At 31.5% G+C, this 21,994-nt stretch overlaps 1 protein-coding gene across 1 annotated transcript; it reads right to left on the bottom strand.

Moving 5' to 3' along the window:
* Positions 1-1,938: 1,938 nt before the first annotated feature.
* LOC122599149 (cyclic nucleotide-gated ion channel 4) lies at positions 1,939-8,637 on the bottom strand. Its single transcript, XM_043771606.1, has 7 exons — positions 8,034-8,637; positions 3,862-4,077; positions 3,398-3,711; positions 3,181-3,289; positions 2,843-3,079; positions 2,638-2,724; positions 1,939-2,552 (listed from the first exon to the last, which is right to left on the bottom strand). The coding sequence occupies exons 1-7, from the start codon at positions 8,547-8,549 to the stop codon at positions 2,037-2,039; spliced, it is 1,995 nt and encodes a 664-aa protein (XP_043627541.1). The 5' UTR covers positions 8,550-8,637; the 3' UTR covers positions 1,939-2,036.
* Positions 8,638-21,994: the final 13,357 nt, after the last annotated feature.

Below are 21,994 nucleotides of genomic sequence, written 5' to 3'. Positions count from 1 at the left end.
GGGGCGGAGGAAACAAGGGGTGAGGAGACGAGAGAGGTGTGTTTGATGGGGGTGGGGAAATTACCAAGATACCCTTTCAATTAGACACGGGGGAAATTTTTGATATAATCTCAGTCGTCCAAACTTTTTGATCCAAGGGATGTGGTTAGTTCCTGAGTTTTTTTTTTTTTTTAGTACTTAATTTACCCCCCCCCCTCTCTATATATATAAGATTTTTTACCCGCACATCGTTGTTGAATTCATTTTTTTTGTTAAATATTGGCATTAAAGTTAAAGTTAATATCGGGTTTTTAATCTCTAAAATATTGAGTTTTAGTTCAAGATGTGCGGTTGTTGAATTTATTTTTTCTATTAAATATTGACATTAAAGTTGAAATCAATATAAAGTTTTATATTTCTAAAATATAGAGTTTTAGTTATTAACTCAGTAAAGTTGAAATCAATAATCGGTGCATTTCAAAAAGTGTATATCATATAATTTTTGAATAAAGATTTAGGCAACTTCATAAAGCCAGCAATGATTTATTAATATATTTTTTGTACTTGATGAGAGTTAATTAAAATATCTTTGCCACATCTATAATTTATCTAATTTATTTTTATTTATTTATTACATAAGATTAAATATTGTAAAAATATTATGAGGATGACACATAAGATGAAATCGTACGTGGCAATGTTTTAACATAGGTTTAAGATTGAGGAGGGCTTTAGAAGGCTAGAATTTCTACTCTTTTAATATATATATAGAAGATACTAGGTTTTTACCCGCACGATGTGCGGTAGTTATATTAATTTTTTAAAACTTTTAATATTGACATTAATAAATTTACAATGAGCTACATTTAAATACCAAAATACTGAAATAGTATGCAATTTTAATCTAATACTTAAGTCATTTTTGATAGTCGGATCCATAAAAAAAATATGCTTGGATGAATGGACAAAGAGCATATTATATTAGATACAAAATGAATAGCTAAAACAAATGAAAAAAAATCTAAAGTTTAAATATATTTTCTTTTGTGTAAAGATTATAATAATAATATATAATTTATAATTAAAATGCATTAAGATGAGCATAGATGAAAAAATCATCAAACAATGAAAATCGATAATATACATTTAATGAAACGCTTAATATGTAAACGAATGAGTTAATGGAATGGATCAGAACAAAAGAAGAAAGAGATTATATTAACTATTATCATAAAATTCAAAAAAAGATAAAAGAATTAAACCAAAAATTGTACATCATTTTTTTTAGTAATATGAACGAAAGAATTAACATAACTCTTTCAGAAAGTTATGATATTATACAAAGCTCTTAACTCATATAAGACGAATATAACTTAGTGGTGATAAAAAAGCTTATAAACTTTAAATATTGCCACTAATGAGAATTCCAACTAACCAACGGCCTGAGCAAACTTTCATATAATCACCATTAAAAAAACGAAAGGAACCTCATATAAATGTTGAATAAAAATGATAATGAAATATCATTAGGTATAGACGTGATTTTTTAAAGTAAAGAGAAGATATCATTTTATCTAATGAGAAGATCTTATATTCTTACAATATATTTATTTATTTATTTATTTTAACATATATACCTTCATTGGTTTTCTAAATATATAGTTTATTTAAAGAAAAATATGGAGTTGACACATAGGATAAAATCTTATGTGACAATTTTTTAAATTAGTTTTAGATTGTAAGAGGACTTTAAAATGTTCGGTTAACTATTGTTTTATAAGAGTTATAGATAGACATATAGAAAGCTAGATACTTTTCCATGATCGAGAGTGCTCTAAGCCTCTAATATTATATGTGGTAGCTTCACACAATTTTTGAACAAGTATTTTTTGTGTTTAATTTAGCATGATTCTCAACCTTTTATATATATGAATATACCAATTACAACTTAGAAAATCATGAATAAATAAACAAATTTCATATATATCTAAATGTAGTTCACCCATGTTTTATTTTTACACAAACATGCTCATCAATAGAGATAAAAATATATATTCTCAAAAATCAAAATCATCTTGATTCGGCTTCGGAGAAGTCAACAAAGCCGTGTATAGTCTTAGTCTATCTTCCCCAAGCGAAGAGCACCTTGATAACGGTCTTCTTGGTCTAATGAATGACAATGAAGTCAACGTGAGTCTATGTCTATATCTCCTCCATGCTAACTGAATCGCCACCGCCGCCCAAGTCCTCCATCCCGGAGAATAATACCGTGCGCTCCTTTTTACCTTTTCATTCACAAAGGTATACCGAAAATGTTGTGTCACGTACTTTACATCATCAGCTTCTAGCCCAAAAGCCTCGGTCGTCTCTAGTGTTACCAGTGTTGATGATGAAGGGGGTAGTCTCTCGATAAAGGGCCGTCTTAGGCACCACGACAAAAGTTCATCGCCACTGAAATTCCCTGGGCCTAACATACAACAACTTTTGACACCGTCGCGCAACACTTGGCTGCTTTGTAAATGGCCTCTTACTATGAACAACATTCTTTGTACCGGGTCTCCTTCTCTTGCAATCTATTCCAATAATTAACTTCAAATCAAGACAAAACATAAAATGTTGATTCAAAAAGGTCAAATTTGACTATTTGAATGAACTTACGGTTTCTCCCTTTGTAAAAATGAGGGACTTCACACGGTCACATATGTTTTCAAGGACTAGGTTGTCCATATGTTGAAATAAAGGTACCTGAATTAAACATATACTCGTATATATCAAGGCGTCATTTAAACTTCATAAATTCCATTTCATTTCCAAGTACGTCTATTAACATATCTTTGTATTTGGTAGTCCATATATACTATACCTGTCGGACCAAGTCCAAGCAAAGGTGATACTTAATGTCTCTCCGAAGTCCTTCAGGGAGATTGCGTATCATCTCGCACTCATCAACACCACGCATTGCGGCCCATCGTTGCCGTTCATAGTTTCTTACTCTTTGTTTGAACCCCGGTGGGAGATGCCTTTTCCTCATCCACCATTCTATGTTTCTCATTTTTAATTGCATAGCTTGTTTCTTTGATGTTGTTGCATGTAAAAACACCTATATATACATGTATCATATCCATGTCAAATTTTGATAACTTTAACTCGCATTGTGGATTATTATATATATAGTCGTATTTTTACTATAAGTTTACGTACCTTAATATTACCAATCAACATAGTGACTAGTAGGAGACCCGTCGTGAGAACGATGATGATGAAAACACATTCTAGCCAATCGGTTGTGCTCTCCAAGTTCCCAAATGTACTATATCATACAAGAAAGAAATTAGATTCATTTTTAAAATTCGGAAAAACTTATTTACTTGTAATTAACAAGAGGTAATTATTTGACAAAAACAATTGTGTTAATTACCTAAGGGTCATAAGTCCCCAAAAAATGGGGAAGAGTATCTTTTCCAAACGGCTATCGTTAGTAATGAGTTGAAGAGTCCATTTGTAAGCTCCGTAGCTAAAGTTATCCTCGTTTTGAAGGCAAGCGGATCTAGCCTCTTTGTTCGAGCTCCACCACAGCCTCGTTGGATCGCTCATGAAGTTGCTTGTGCCATAATCTAATGGATCTTGACATGTCAAAATTCTTCTGAAACAATGTCCGTCTGCTATGCATTTTTCTCTCAAACATTTTGCAGCCCTTTGTGTTCCAAGCAAGTACCAACAAGCTCCTACAGCCTACAATATATATATTGGTAACTTTCATTTTATTAATTTACCACTCCTTTTATTATTCATATTTACACAAATTCAAGAAATTTGTTTAATTTTTTAAGATGTTGGTAGTTAATTAATACAAAATCAACACTGAGAATTAAGCTAGCTTACATGAGAGGCAACGAAGTAAGCGATCAAATTGAGAGCGATTCCCCACCAAACGGTACCAAAAATGTAGCCAGAGAGATTTTGCATACGGCGTAAGAGGCATACGGAGTGATAGATCTTGGGTAAATATTGGAATAGAAACATGATTAACGAAACCGTCATTATCTCCGTCGTTGCTCCTTGTTTTAACAATGCCGGAATCACCACCCATGTCACTATCTGTCCAATTAAATTAAACCCCCAACATATATAATTTCATACGAATATTGAACATATAAATTCGAACATAGTAATTTCGCGAGCAATTAACAATCCATGAGATGAATAGCATAATATTTACTTAAATTTTTAAAATTTTAGCTACAAGCTAGCTAGTTTTAGTCTCTTTTTTTTCTCCTTCTTAACAACTTCAAATTTCATCATTATAACACCACTCTACATTAGTTGTTACTAGTCTACTAGAGATAGGTAATTGGGAAGAATTACAAATACGAGTATATCGAATCTATAGTCACATAACTAGCTGCTTGGAGGTGAAGGGCGGCTACAATAATGTGTATATTCTAACTCTATATTTATCGTATTAACTTTATATCTTACTTGACTCACAGCAAAACAAATATATACATTTAGTATACATTTAGATTGTAAATTGTTAGCCTAAAAATCTAAAATCCTGACTTCATCACTGACACCAAGCCAACAAATTATAAGATAATATATATAAGAGGCAACTAAAAAAGGTAAATGGGTAGTAACCCTTCAGCTCATGTACCGTCTGATATACGGTAACAGCCAACTAATTAAGTACATAATTAAGTATGTGTAACAATGATGATTAAACCTGAGGGATAGGAAGGATAACTAAGAGATTAAACAAAATCCTCTTCCAAGCATGCACACAAATCCGGTCTGACACATTGCATGATCTCCATCCATCACGACGTCTAAATCCGACGTCACACCACGACCACCTATTCCATTTAAATTGCAACCACATGTTAGACACGTGCAAGATGTCAGTCATGCACCGGACCACCGTGATTGTCACCGCAAACCACCCGTCAAGAAACACACACATCCACGACTCATTTATAGAAACCGCGTAGAAGAAGAGCGGGTCGATTACCATACTGGTTGTACATACCAACAAGTAAACCTTTTCCCAGGCTTCTTTAACACCCGTCACGGTTTCTTTGCCGGAATCTTCGTCGGAGGTGTCGTCATCATCGGAGTAACCATCGGAAAAATCATAGTATTTGCTAGCCATTTTGAGTATATATATATATATATATATAGTTCACTACAAAGGTGTTTTTAGTTTAAGCTGGTGTAGCTAGCTTATAAACCTCAAAGATAACACAAATTTTACGGTTTTTAAAAGAACTGCGTTTTAATTTGTGTTTTAGTTAAACCAAAACGCAGAACCGCAAAGACAACACAAATTTTGCGGATTTAAAAAAACTGCGTTTTCTGTTTTTAGTTAAACCCAAAACGCAGTTTTAGCTTTTGGTTCTTGAAAGCACTTAAAATGTGTATGTTTTAGCTTTCTAAAATAGACAACAAGCTAAAGATATGTACCACTAGAGAGTTTAATATTAATTTGATAAGTTGAACTGAATGAGAAAAGTAGGAATATATGTTATATGTACGTATATATGTATTTATAATGAGAATTAATGTATGTATAAGGAGGGTATACGAGTGGATAAGACACTTACTACGAGACCCGAGAGTAAAATATGTAAAGTCTCTGTACGTATATATACAGAAGATACTACTAGTAATAAAGAGTACGTGACGCGTGGATAAGATACTATTACGTGTGTGAGGTTTTGATACGTAAATCAGGTTTGTTTTCTGTACGTACTACTAAAACGGTACTTGATTATCTCTTGCTGAATTTAATGAATAGTCTTTGTATATACATGTGAAAGGTACTTGAATTCTTGGTAATTAATTTGTCTGTTTGTTTTTGTTTGTTTGCAAGATTTTGTAAGGTTGCATATGAATAATAACTTTTCTTGTTGTGATAATATGGAAATGAATTTCATAATATATATATATATATATATATGCTTTTTATTCATGGTTGATTTGATGCTACTTTCTAATTCAAGGTTTAGTTTGATAATTTTATCATACTAAATGTGTCAAAAGCTAGACATGCCAACTACTTATTAGGATTTGAATCAACTAAAGTGAATGATTTCAAAACATGATGTAAAAATATTACTATATATGTACTCTACCAAATTAAAACACTAGCTAAACATGATGTAAAAACATTATTAGTATAAGTCAGTCTTATATACTAATTGTGTACTCAAAACATGATTATTAGAGTTAATATGAAGAACATAACTAAGATTATGACGGATCTTTCATAAGAACAATTTGAATTAGCCTTGATTCGTTTAGAAAATATGGCTAGAGGAAACATATCTATGCGGCTTTTAAATACACCCAAAATTTGGTAAATTCGAGTACTCCATATATTGACAAGATCGACTTTTACTTTAACTTGCAAGTTACAAATTAAGTTTCTTTGTTGTTAGTTAATTGATAGTTTTTCAAGAACACTTATATTTATTCTTCCTCTTCCTCTCTTTCCCCCATTAATTGGACACAACAGCCAAACTATAATCACCAACTTTCTGGAGGTTACATCAACACTCGTCGTACGTATATTATCTAGCAGCGGCAGCATCTTATATTTTGATGTATTTTTAACATGCAAATAACTAGTATAATACTTGGATTATATTCTATTACGCACCGTGCGTATTGTTTCAGATATATTCTATTACAATTTACAACAAAAAAAAAACTTGTCCAATTAAGAGTATTATATACACAGTATTATGGAGTTTTAAATTAATTATTTATGTTATATATGTACATAAACTACAAATATGACAAATTGATAAAAAGTTTAATAATATTAAACTCATGTATAATTTATCTAGAGTTTGTTTTGATTTTATTTATATAATTTTGCGTCTTCTAATTTAAATGTCACATTTTGACTTTTATATTATTTCTTTCACAGCTTTGACCGTAATTTTTTTTGGTGTATTATACAATACTTGATGTAAAATATATCAATACATTGAGCTTTTGATTTATTTTTCATTGATATAATTTTCATTATATATTACGTTATATAACAAATATACTTACAGTCAAATTTAAGAAATAAAGACTAATCAAGTCAAATTTAGATATTTAAGTTGAGACGAATAATAATTAAAATATATTATTATATAAATAAAAGAACACAATTTATAACTTTGTTTAACATAAGTTAATATACTGAATAACAGTTCTATCCTTCTATTAATTAAGTAAATGTTATCAATGACACTAGCACTAAAAATTAATCTCAACATAAATTAAATAAAAATCTGTTTACTGAGGTGATTAATTAATGGATTCATCTTGAGTTAACTTCACATAACGTACATGATAATACTTGTATAATACGAGTAGTATTTTGTAACTATAACTATGTGATTATGATCATGCCATTATATATGTTCATGATCATCAATCATGAGTTTATAAATATCTAAAAGACTCAAAGGTTATGTTTATTAACTAATCAAATAAAATTGTGTATTTTGAGTTTGAATTTTTCCAAGAAACATAAATAATCTTTATGCATCTAGCTAAATCTAGAATGGCTTTTCAAACTATTCAATGTCAGGAAATGTTTACAATCTCAATTAAGTAAGCTAATTAGTTTTAATTTATGAAATGAAAAGGTTTGTGATATCACCAAGCGCGCATAAAACCTACACGAATTAAACTCTATTCCAGTGATTACCCTTTAGTAACGTACATTACCGATCATGATGACTATTAGATAAATTAACCATGTCCTTGATGTTCAACTAATACTTGTTGAACTTTGAGATTACTGCTTAATTTTTGCTTCAAAATTCAGAGGCCGGATTCTTTGCCTAAACAAATTAAAGACACAATCTATTCTTAAACCCTAAGTTATAACATATTTTGTTCACTATATGTATTCAAAACCAAAATTTATAAAATGTGAATTCAATCCATTTTTACACTAATGTGTTGTATATAAGTAATTTCTCAAACGACATATTATTAAACATAAAATGATATATAATGAAACTTTAATTAATTAACATGAAATATCAAACCTGAGGAATAGGAAGAATAACATATAGATCAAAAAAGAAGCTTTTTTTGGCCTTAGTTATATTCCGAGCCGCGACATTACGCGCCACCACACCATCATGGCTTAACCCACGGTGGTGGTTCGGTGATCGCCACCACCTGCTCATCTTAAACTGCAACCACATGTTCCACACATGTAACCCATCCGTAACACACCGAAGAGCCGTTATAGTGACCGCAAACCACCCGTCGATGAACACACACATGCAAGAGTCACTTATAGAAAGCGTGTAGAAAAAAAGCGGGTCAATGAATAGACCCGTAGCACAAACTAAAAGGAACACTCGGTTCCATTCTTGAACCCATTGAGATCTTGGGTCACAAACCACCCTCTCACGTGGTGGGCACGTGTTAGGGGTGATATATTTAGAAGACACTTCATTATTTTCAATAATATCCAGCTCTTCTTCTTCTTCGTCTTCTTCCTCATCACTTGTAGAAGTGTAAGAATCTGCAGGCAAGTGATGGCTGCTAGACATGTATAAGTGTATACATATATATATGTGGGTGTGTTTTCACCGTTAGTGTGTGTGTGTGACAGATAAGAGGAGATGGTAGTGTTGAGTCAGGAGAGAGCAAAGGGAATATATGTATAGAGATTTTTTTTGTTTTAATTTGGAGGTAGGACTGTAATTAAATAGAACGTTGCTTTCATTTTATTCTACTTCGTATTTATTTAATTATATATACTCGTAACAATTTGATCGATCATTTATATAACGAGATTAATTGATAGTAAACGTACTGTTGCTACTGTAAAATTCTATTTTAACGTACCGCTATACTAGCTTTTTGTTCCATATATATACAATTGTATATCATATACAGTACTATATATATGCATTTCTGATTAGAAAAAATAAAACAGCTGCAATATCTATATGCAGTCATCATATGTTTAATTAATTTTAATTTGATAGAATACGACTTCGAAAAAGATGTTTATAAGAGGATCGATTGCTGTAGCTAGCAATCTATAACAAGTTAATTAATATCTCATGCGCAGCTTATATATTTTGTTTGTTTTTGGTTAGGCCGGGTGAGGTGTTAATTAATGCTAATTATTTTATAATTTCTCGAAATTATTGAAACGAAATATAAAGATGCTCATGCATGCAGTTTCAAATTTAACGCAATTAAGGAAAAAAAAGTGTTTGGCAAAACAATGATTATTATCTGCGTTATCACTGAGCCAAACCGCAGTTTTGAAAAATCATGATTTTAACATTCAGGTAGAAACTGTTGTAACGTGGATCAAGATGATAGCAATAATTCATTCAGGTAATATTAAAAATGGTATATCAAAGCTAGTTTACATAAATTGATAGGTATACCGTCATCTTGATTCGGAAAACGATCGAGCTTAATAATTATTATAAAAATAAATGCTTAAATATAACACTTAATTAGAAATATGCAACAAAAAGATGTAGTACACGACCGTACGACAAGATTGATGGATAAAGATCGATAAAAACTGGACCACGAAAATCGGCCTGGTTGGAGACGAAACAAACAACAAAATTAAGGTTTGGCCAGACTCGATCTATCAAGAGCATAGGAACTTTCCTTTGTATTCAAATAAGTTTGAACAACCGCTGGTTCTTCGTAGCTTCGTTTGTTTTGGACTTTTGCCTTAATTTCTAACATGCAATCAATCCATATATATGATGTCCTTGTTTCGTTTGTTCACGTCTCAATTCTTCACCAATCTCGCCAAATTAATTTATCTTTTCTAATGTATTATTATGCATTATATGACTAAAAATATAATGATTACAAGCGGATCAATTTTTACACCATTATACACTCTTGTTGCATTATTTTAATTTACAAATGATAGATGTACTCATGTACCTATTCGATGTTCAATCCTATAATTCTTTTTGAAGAAATAAAGTATTGTTTTACCATATCTCTTCCATATATATAGATAGCTAGCACGGGCTATTAATCGGTTTACCATTTAACCCGGTGAATTGTCCTAAAGTTTGGAACAATTTCATATAACAACAACAAGACTCAATCTCTGGGTGAGGTATGAGAGAGATAAGCTGTATACAGTTTTATCTGAGTCTGCTTCTAATAGAGATCTCCGGCCACAAAGAGAAAAAAATCGAAAAGTGAAGAAAGTAAATCATCAATCTAGGTATATGTTTTATCTCTTATTCAAACACCATGTATAAATTAGTTAACACCAAAAACAAAAATAGTTTATGCAATATACAAATTACAAATTAAGATGTACGTACTATATATGTATATGTTCAATGCCGAAGCTAGGATTTAAAATTAGGGAACCGGTTGGTTGATTAAGAGGGGCCAATATAAAAAAATATTGTCATATAATCTTTAAAATGAAAAAATAAATAAAAATCTTTGTTAGCATGAAGGATCGAACTTACACCTCTAATCCTTACTAGCTAGCTAGCTCCGAATTGTTTGCCTGTAATATAATACGTACTCTAGAGTTTTCCACGTAATAAGTAAATTCATTCTAACATAACTTAATTATACAATTAACAATACATTGTAGAACTGTTTTTTTAATCTCCATATATAAGCATATCTTTGATAGTTGTTGTTTCCTATGCCAGAAGTACCGATCGAGCTGAGAGTAATCGGTTTGCACATCCTCTGTTGCAGTGCATGTGGATTCTACTGCTCACCTGGAATAAATACATACTAGTTAACAAAAAGACATACCCCTCATTTTCATAACTATTAACAAATATTTTATTTCATGAAATAATACATGCATATATCTCTAAAAATTGACAGAGCCTATTAGGAAGAGAGCCAAGACCCACCCCACAACCTCACAGTACTAAAATTTATGTGTAAAAATTATGAAATTTTGATTTATAGTATGTAACAATTTAATGTGTAGCTATTACTCGTTGTTTAGTTTTGGCTTATTTGCTTAAACATAATTCCTGGCTTCATTACCATTATTATGATCATATGTTTTGGTTTCATTTTGACATGATAAATTAAACATGTTGGCTTTGGTGATAACGAAATCAAACCACAATGACGTAACGTTATTATTACTCGATCTATTAGCATCTAAACGAATTGAATTTATCAGATTACTTTATGTATTTACATGTGTACATGAATTCTTTTTTGATATTCTAGAGCTTTCATATGGTTCGGACTTCGGACAAGACTCGAGAGTAGGTGGGGACCCCGTGGTTTTGTAAGCAGGCATGTGGGTAACCAAAGAGCACTGTGACCACATCATAAATAACCAACACAAATGTACTTCTATTTGTTCTCACCCAGAAAAATTCCTATTATGTCACAAAACTGTTTTCCTATTATTATAATAGCATTTTACCCACGCTAATGGTTGGTAACGGTGTTCGCGTGACGGGTGATGGTGTAATTATTATTGTAAAAATATTTGATGTAAAAGGGTAGTATCGTTATTTTAAAAGTTAGGGGATCTATTTATTTCATTAAGGTTAAGTATTTTAAATAAAAATGTTTAAATTAGTGAATAAAAGAGAGAAAATTAATTAATTTATTAAGAGTATCATAGTCATTTCGTATAAAAACATTTTCAGCACTTTAATTGTCTTGTAATTGGATGAATAATTTTTATATAATAACATGGATTTATAGACATACCATTTTATTTGGACTCGGTGGCGATGTTTTTGACCATTTCATCAAAAGTTTCATGTTAGAATCTTATTAGATTTTGTGGATTGAGATCCTTTAAAGTTAAAAGTCAACCATTTTACTAGTAAAGTTGATGATCTCAATCATTGAATTAAATTTAAAGGTCAAGATTTAAAATTGATTTTTGAATCTTGATCTTTAATTTTAATTCAAAAATCAAGATGCTTCCAACTTAACTATTAAAGTTGGAAATAACTTTAGAGGATTCTTATCCGAATTTTATTTATTTTTTGAAAGTAATCATGAAAAGTTTGAAATTGTCATGATATTAGTTATAAGTTCACATTCATTTGAGTAATTTGAGTAACTTTTAACAAATATCAAAATAGGAATAGTGTTGGTTCAATCATTTTAATAGCTCTAAGCAAAACTAATTTGGGGCCTTTCTTTAAACGCACCCTAACAATTTAACAAGATGCATAAAATCTTGCGCGCAAAGTGGCAAAAAAAGTTAAGAATGATTGTCACTAACAAGAAGTCCAAAACACTCTTGTATGTCTTGTCTCTACCGTGTTGATGTCTACAGATCAAATTGACCGTACGTTACTCCGTATATTTATACGTATATATACAAGGCTAACTCCAATTGTCGAGCTACCTACGAGTTTTGCTTGACTAGATATACTTATGTTCACTTTGCTTCCATTTGTATGTTCTAGGGATGTGCACGGGTCGAAACCGGCCCGACCCGGGATGACGCGTAACCCCCGAGAGCATGAAAATGGAACCGTGACCTGGCCCGTGTAAGTTCGGGTCGAGTTCGGGCGGGTCACGAGTTTCTTTCACAATTTTTTGGTTTTTGGCTTCACCCGATCTGGCCCGATCCGACCCGTCCAACCCGTGACCCGGGAATACACTAAAAAGTGACCCGTGACCCGGCCCGTTAGGGCTTCGCACGGGTCGGTTCTGACCGGTTCCGGGTCGAGCGCGAGTTTCCGAGTCTTTTGCTCATCCCTAGTAAGTTCAATTTGCTGACCAATTTTCTATTCAGTTTGCTCCCATGAAATTCTAGATACACGTCTCTTGTATTTTATAATTTAATCCCGTATATAGGGATATATAGACGAATTTTAATTAATATTTTAATGATACTGACTAACTGATATACCGAACTACGAGATCTCAAAATTGAAAGCCTTCAGCAATTGCTAACTAGTAGATGCATTAAGACGTTTTAGAGTACCAACAAGGAGTTAGCCTAGTGGGAAGGTAATCACTTGATGACCTTAAGGTCTCAGGTTCAATCTCCGCTTGGCACAAAAAAATAATTCCTTTAAGGTACCTGTTACCAATGAAGCCTAGATCCATATGTGAAGTTTAAGTACACATGTTCGATCATTCGGGATGCCCAGATCATGTGGGGATTAAGATGGAGGTATTGTACCGACATCATAGATTTCATACGGGGTGATTCGATAGATATCCAATTGTGGTACCGGGGCTAGGTTCCTTTTATTACCCTTTTTTTAAGACATTTTAGAGTAAACTACCGAACCATTTTTGGCAAAGTCAATTTACAGTACTCCTATTTTACATTCAAACTAGGGTGGAGGTTTAAATAGGGGGTGTTGGTGGAAGTGTTAATTAAGTTGGTAATGTAATGGTATATATTCTGGTAATATAGTAAGTAAGGGAAAATGGTTTTATATTTCTTAGAGGTATTCCTTGCGGGCAATAGTTCTAACTAGTAAGGTTTTGGCCCCGCTTTTCGGGGTTCTAATTATCATGTTGATACAGTTTTATTATGCTAGTTTACTTGCGTTGAACTAACCTAATAATTCAAAAGATAAAAGTGTGTAAAACCAAGAAATAACTTGAAGAAAACTAACCTTGAAGAAAAACCAAGAAATAACTTGAAGAAAACAAATAATGTTTGTGCGTAAAAACTAAAAAAACCGAATCAAAAAGTTTGCAATATCTAATAAACACTTTAAGTTTGTGAAATAATAAAAAAAAAAAAAACAAAATGTTGAGTAAAAGTTTTCAATATATAAGTTGAGAACACAAATGCAAAAAAACTATGAAAAATATCGAAAGAAAAAAATTCCAAGCGGAATACGATATGGCAAAATCTGAATAGTGTTGTGGGGTATAAGATGAACCAATAAAAGAGAACACAAATAAAAGCAAAAAAATTGTGCAAAAAACCAAGAAAACTGAAAGGAAAAAAAACTCGAACGGTTGCCGATATGACAAAATTTGAGTAGAAACGTGGGGTGTAGGTGGATCAATAGAACAGTGTCACGTGGCGGTGGCACTGTTCATTAGCCTCACAATTAATAACACAAAAGTAAAAAAACCATAAAAATACATAAAGAAAAACCCCAAACGGGATACGATATGGCAAAAAAAAGTTTGCAATATCTAATAAACACTTTAAGTTTGTGAAAGAAAAAAAAATGTTGAGTAAAAGTTTTCAATATATTAGTTGAGAACACAAAAGCAAAAAAATTATGAAAAATTTCGAAAGAAAAAACTCTAAACGGAATACGATATGGCAAAATCTGAATAGTGTTGTGGGGTATAAGATGAACCAATAAAAGAGAACACAAATAAAAGCAAAAAAATTGTGCAAGAAAGGAAAAAAAACTCGAATGGTTGCCGATATGACAAATTTTGAGTAGAAATGTGGGGTGTAGGTGGACCAATAGAAAAGTGTCACGTGGCGGTGACACTGTTCATTAGCCTCACGTTTAATAACACAAAAGCAAAAAAACTATAAAAATACATAAAGAAAAAACTACAAACGGGATACGATATGGTAAAATCTAAATAGTGATGCGGGGTATAAGATGAACCAATAGAAAAGAGCACCAAAGGAAAAAAAAATTGTGCAGGAAACAAGGAAAACCAAAAAAAAAAAAACTCGAACGAAATCTGATATAGCAAAATGCAAATAAAAACGTGGGTATAGGTGGACCAATAGAACAGTGTCACATGGCGGTGGCACTATTCATTGACCTTACCTTTAATGATATGATAATAATACGGAGTAATATATAATCTATATAGTATTAACTATATATTTGGGTCGTTCTTTTTTTAGTCATTAAGTGCTGAATGTATTAAGTAACTGAATGCATAAATAATGTCTGAATGTATTAAGTAAAAAAATAGGTAATTGACGGTTATTTTTGTTTATTAAGTCAAAAAAACATGAAATTTGACTAGTTCTTAATTATTAAGTTTATTAAGTAAAAAAAGAATGGGGCAAACTAGTAGATACATTAAGACATTTTAGAGTAAGCTAAGTAAGTTGAAAACAAACATCATGCAAGCTTCAAATAATTCAGGTATATACTATTTTTACTTCTACTCTTAAACTGCTAAATTATGCATATTAATACATCCAACAATTTCAAGAATTAAATCATGGTTTTCTTTCCAAGAAACAAAAACAACTAAAGATGATCAAAACCAATTAGTTATCATCTAAACTCTAAATAAACTAATTGATAATAGTGACAATAATGCAAATACAGTAAAATGTATTTATATATGTAAAAGTTATTTAAAAAAAAAACATGAAAAAGACAAGCCAATCCATAACATAGGTTGGACTATATTCTATTCACAAGAATAGAGATAACATGTACATTTGGGGTTTTACAAAAATGGACCACGGTGGGGGTAGTTTTAAATTGGCCTCATCTCCTTGGAGGTTTTCAAGGTGAAAAGCTTCTTCCAACTCTTTACCGTCTTTGGCCATATTATCTTTTCTTGTCCAAACCTTAAAACAACAAGGGTCCCTAGCTACTAAACATCACAGGCAAGTCCCTATCTTGGATTCTCTTTTTATGCCCAACCCATGGTGTACTATATTAATTGTTTGTTTTTTTTTTTTGAACAAGAATAGTAGAAAGAAGGGGAAGAAAAAATATAATAAAACTGACGACATACTGATATACATGAGACATTTTTTTTCTATAGATACTGAATTGTGCTTTGTAACACATTGTAATGTAGAATATAACTTGGAGCCCTTGGAGTATATGGACAAAAATGAAACCAATAATATATGGTGAGTTACTTGGGTAAAGTTTGAAAACATAAAAATGTGTCAAAACATTGAAATTATCACTCACAAAGTCACGCTATATGGAAATCCTTACAAATTCTTTTGTGTTATGAACTTAAATTAGACCGACTTCTTTCGTAAAGTTAATTAAATTATTAGAGATAGTTTTTAGCTATACTATTTGTTATCTTAAAAGATACAAATAGAAATAAAAACATGAGTGATTCCCGGTCATCTCAATCCAATTCGCAAACGACTGCTCTCTTTTTTGTCAAGTGAATGACTAATGTGTCTCATTAATTTGGCTCATATTCTTAAATGCTTTTAAGACATTTGGAGTCCAAAAATCAATTTATTTATCTAACTAATAACAAAAATCTTTGTAGTGGGGGTTAATGCTAAATTGAATTAGAGCCTTAGAGGTTAAGCAAGTTAAGTAGTTAACCACGCCCCCTTTGAGAAATGTCTTCTCCATCCCCCAGTGGAAGATAAAACATGAGTACTACACTCATTTGCCGGTGGTTTTCGATTCAAAAGTTAACTTCGTTGTGGCTTTCCAATAAGTTGGTCTTGTACGGTTATCTGCGCGCGATTTTAGCATCTATGTAATACATTTAAAAGTTAGATCTGCGTTGTTTTTTAAAAAAATCCAAATGAACACTTTTATAGTTTTCATTAATGTTATTATTAATATTTGATTTAGATCTTATTATTATGTAAAAATAGAAAGTATGAATATACAAATGATTATATCAAGATGATATAATCTACTGATTGTAAGATAGAGTACACAAACGGATTCAAATACAAAACAATAATCGGATGAACAAGACAAGGGAAAACCCCCAAACGATATACAGAGAATACAAAATATATGTGTGTAAATGTGTAATTAACCCTAAATCGAAGAAAACGATTATGTATAGAGACTAGGTTTGGCATTTTGAGCCCTTTAGCCTTCCAACTTCTCTTATTGTCAAACTTACCCTTCAGTCTTCAAGAATCATCATATGACACTTTCAGTCCTTGTAGATTCAACATCTTGTCTTCCAACACTTTTTTTTTTAAAGGTGAATTTCGTTTGAGAACTTCTTGTCGCGATTCGACAGCGGGAGGTTTAGCATAGGTTGTCTTAAATGGGTCCCCGCTAGAGAGCTCCCTCAAAATATAAATGCCTATTTCAAATACCCGATGCGGAGAAAACCTCCTACTAATCCGCCCGAAGGCACGACGATTAATATGGGTAAACCCTGCTCCCTCAGACTTGAACCTGGGTATACCCAAGTCAAGACTTCATAGAAGGACTTTTCTATGTACTTCCCAAGTCTTGAACCCAAGACCTCATACTTATAAGGCAAGTGCTCAACTACTTGAGCTAACTAGGAAGTACCTTGTCTTCCGGCACTTAAATCAACATATTTATAAGAATTATTTCAAATAAGAATATATATCAATAAGATTGTCATTTTAACACCAAATGTGGTCAAAAATCCTCATTTATTTACATGTTTATACATATTGTTTTTCTAAACCATGGTTAGTAATATTAAGTTTGCATCGTAGGCTCAATCATGACGATTACGAAAGTTGCAATATAACCAAAAAATAAGACAAAAGGTAGGTTCAAAGTAAAATGTCCAAACCGGTATAAGTTAGCTCACTTCCGTGCCTCTTTTTGTTGCTCCAACATAAATACCAAAAATCATATCTTAATTACTACAGTATTTTATTACAAAAATTATATGAAACATGTTTGTCACACATATAGTTTTGAAGTTGTAGCAAAGTGCATGCACAAAATGGCAAAATATAATTCTAAAGAGTCTTGCCATAAAATGTTAGGATAAAAATGTAACACCCCGAGCTAGGCTCGAAATGCACCGAAAGCATGACACAAGATGGAATTACCTTAGAACGAAACTATATGAAATTAAAAGGGATTCCGTGAACCCAACAATTTAGTTATAAAGTCACAAAAGCATAAGGAGCATACAACCATCAAGAGTTTTACAAAAATAATATCAAAAGAGGGTTCATGATCCTAAGCGAGTCCCATCAATGGGAAATGAATCACGGATCCATGGTCATAGTCCAACTTCTAGCAATGCAATCAAGCTCTTGGGTTATCTTGGTTACCTGAAAAGTATACTAAACAATGTCAACACTAGGTTGGTGAGTTCGTAAGAAAGAAGGAACAAGAACACGTACCAAAGCCATCCATCACATACACAAACATAAAGAGCAAGAATTTAGACATCAATTAAGTATCGAACATGACCAATGATCTCACACTTGCACACAATGTCCCGCAATTGTTCTCATGTCATCCATAATTGTCATCAAGTACGTATCGTACCCGTATAATGTCATCAAGCACTAAAAGTGCCCGTTTGTATTGTCACCATGCCCCTCATTTGCATTCATTGCACATATATTGATCATCCATGACCATCATTGTCTACACACATAACCACTCTGTGTGTATATACATCGTATGATACTACTTTTGAAAGGCCTTTGATGCTTATATATAGGGTCACCCGCAGCCTTCCCACCACATCTCCAACATTTCAAAGGCATTATCATCCTCCATATATACCCAACTATCCTAAACAAACTCATAATACATACACAAGTAACCATACAACGAATCACATATCGGCACATCAACAAAACCATCGCACAACATGTAAATCACAAATGTCATCATGCACGAAGTACACTTTTCAGCCCGACTCTTAAAAGAGTAAGGGAAGCTACGAAAACTCACATTGATTGGCAAAAGGAGTGAATCTCTAATTAAAGTTGTCCAACAATCGTCAAATGCCCACAACCTAACAATACGTGTCACAATACAAGTCATGGTCAACACTAGTTATACAATACCACAACTTCCCCCAAGGTGTTTTAGAAGTGATTCGAGGCATTCAAACGACAAATAAAGGGTTTTGGATAAACACGGTTCAATGACTTAGCACCAAAATTTGACATGAAAATCAAAGTGTTTAGAAATGTGTTTAATCAATTTTGTTGACCTTAGGATGTCAATATAAGACCATTAAACAAGTTTTGGATCATTAAAAGTCGACCGATAACCGAACGAAAAGTTGGGGAAGGAACAGAAAGATTGCGACCGCTCGCACGGTCGGCCGTGTGAGCATCTGTATTATGGGAAAACTGCAGCCACAAGCACTGAGTGTCTGTCTGAGCGGCCGTGCTCCTACTGGCAGATTTTTGACTCCAAGATCGACTAAGGAAGCTCCAAAACACATTTTTATGCATAAATCACCATATTTTAACATCATTGAACATAACCCATATCATAATCTTGTCCCAAAACATCAAATCCATCATTAAATCCTTACAAATCAACCCAAAACCCTAATGAAACCCTAATCCATTTTGACTCGATTTGTGACCCGAAAACACTTTGTTATAACTAGAAACAAGTTTATAAGTAAGAAATGATGAATTTGAGATAGAAAACACTTACCAAAACTTCCACAAGCAACCAAACCCGAATTTGACCTAAATGGAGCTTTTTCTTGCACTTGAAACCTTGAATTTTTTACATGATGCTAAAATGATGATAAGGATGATGATTTTGTTATGATTTCTACTTGAACACCATTAAATTTGTGAATTAAATTAAAGAGAGATTGAGAGCTTGAGTGTGTGTGATTGTAAGTAAATTAGAAAGAGAAAGAGATGGAGAAATGGGTGGGGAAAAAGGGATAGGGTTGGGTTAACTTGGGTGGGTCATGGGTTGGGCGTAACCCATGGGTAGGATCCATTTACATTTTGCTAGTTAGCTTGAATGTCATCTAAGTGAAAAATCGATTAGCACCTATTAATAATCTCGACTAGCACATAATTCTCAACTTGAACAATAAATTGGCCCATATGAACACATTGCACTCAATTGAACCTTAAATTGCACTAGAACATATATTGATTAACTAACACTTAGTCAAAAATACACATAGTCAAAGAGTCAAGAACCACATTTGTTACAAAAAATCTTCTAATTGATTAATTTTAAAGTATTTCTATCTTAAAATGTCTTGTTCTCTCCCTTCTGTCCTTATGTTGTAGTAAGGTAGGACGGTTCGCTTGAATTGCTCAACCGTCCCTTAGCAAACTTTCTAATGAAATAAATAAAATATATAATAATAACACATGTTGAATATATTTCCTTAAAATGATTAATATTGCAGTTTCACAATATCTAGGGATGAGCAAAAATCCCAAAACACCGAAACCGAAAACCGGTACCAAATATCGGTACCGACGGTATTTGGTATCAGTATCAGTATTGGAAATTTAGCTTAAACGGTATCGGTACCGTTCGGTTCGGTACGAAGAAACCGAATAATAATACCGAATTTGATTTTCTACTATCTAAACGATTTTGGATTGGAATTGTATACAAATTTTTATTAGTTTCATTAGTAAGATTGTTGAACAAGTATATAAAAGTGTAAGTTTTGCTGCCAACTTGGTTAATCATATTTAATTAGTCTGAAAAAAAATATATCTTTATAAATTGTTTGTCTCGTAATAGTATAAAACTATACTTATAGTTACTATCTAATAATGCAAATGATTTTTTTTTTCCTTAAATTTTTAGGTTTTGAAAAACCAAAACTACTTCTCTCTTTTATTCACTAATTTAAACATCTCCACTTGATATACTTATAATACAACTAATGAAATAATTTACAATAATGATTCTACAACTATTAAAATAACTACAGTTACCACTTTTGATATAAATTACTTTTACATTCATCACCGTTGCCTCTTCCACCGCCATCGCCATCATTTTGTGCGGACATAAGTTTAATAATTACTAACGTATTTTAACATGTTTTCAAAATATTATAAGTTTTAGAGTCTATTTAGTTATAAAAAGGTGTATGTGATTTAAAAAAAAAAAAAAAAAAAAGTGTAGGAATATGATTTCTTTTTATCGGTAATATATTACCTCAAAACTCATTTTACAGTTTTTAATTACATTTTTAAATTAAAAGCTCATATTTAAAACTTTTAACTATACCCTTTTATTAAAATGAAAACTTTTTTGATTTTTTTTTTACGGACAACTAATTAACAAAATCGTCTAGAATACTTTTTGGTAAAATCCGTTTATATTAATCCTCGAACTTTAGTTTTCTAATAAGATTTAGTTTTCAAGAGTTACGATTCTATTATTGGTCTTCATGCCAATCAAACAAATCAACATCTTGAGTGATTTTGTAAAGAAAAAATGGTTTCCAATGTTCATATAGTCGAAGACAGAAATTTAATAAAAGTTTTCTATTGCTCCATGTTGAACCACATTCAGAAAAAGTTTTCTATCATTGTTTTTTTTTTCAAACAAAAGTCACGTATCTTTTTTTGTCTATCTAAATAATTTTAAAACTCATAAATTTTAATTATCTTATAATGATCAATATTTTAATCTAATAATACTAATAATAATAATAATATAAAAAGACAATTGACATATACTATTGACCAATTATAGCCATTTATTTAAATAAATTAAATTATAACATGTCTACATATCTTAATATATACTATAAGACAGTTGATCTAATGACTTATTAACCAATCACATCGCTCAATTTCATCAAATTGACTTTTGATTATGTCATTATTTAGATGAACTACAAATTAAAAATCCTAATAATCGTTATCCAAATATATTATTATATTAATATTTATATTAATTTGTAGAAAAAATCTCATTAATTTACACTTTTTTATTTTTCATCAATAATTTACATTTTTTATCCTGAATACTTAATTTATATTTATTTTTAGCCATCAACTTGAGAGAATTTTTTAAAATTTATAATCATTTAATTAAATTAAAAAAACTTTTAACATATGAAATATTTTATACAAAAAATTATTTCAAAACCTAACGACTTATTAACAAATATTATATTAGATATTTATAATTATAAATATTAATATTTAGTTTAATATTTGAGATAAATACAATGTGAACTCTAGATACATATGCCAAACACGATTTACAACAAAGGGTTACTTGAATCCTAAATCCAAATCAATATAAACTACATTCAAGATTCATTTTATCTCTTAATAAAAAAAAAGTACATAATTTTCTCCTTTTTATATATTAGTTTTACATATTAATGTTTAATGTTATAGTTGTCACTCAAATCAAGAATTCTAATTAAT

Source organism: Erigeron canadensis, chromosome 5 (assembly GCF_010389155.1).
Source record: "Erigeron canadensis isolate Cc75 chromosome 5, C_canadensis_v1, whole genome shotgun sequence".
NCBI classification, from domain to species: Eukaryota; Viridiplantae; Streptophyta; class Magnoliopsida; order Asterales; family Asteraceae; genus Erigeron; species Erigeron canadensis.
The sequence above is the reverse complement of the archived record's forward strand: the minus strand, read 5'-3'. Positions and strand labels throughout refer to the sequence as shown.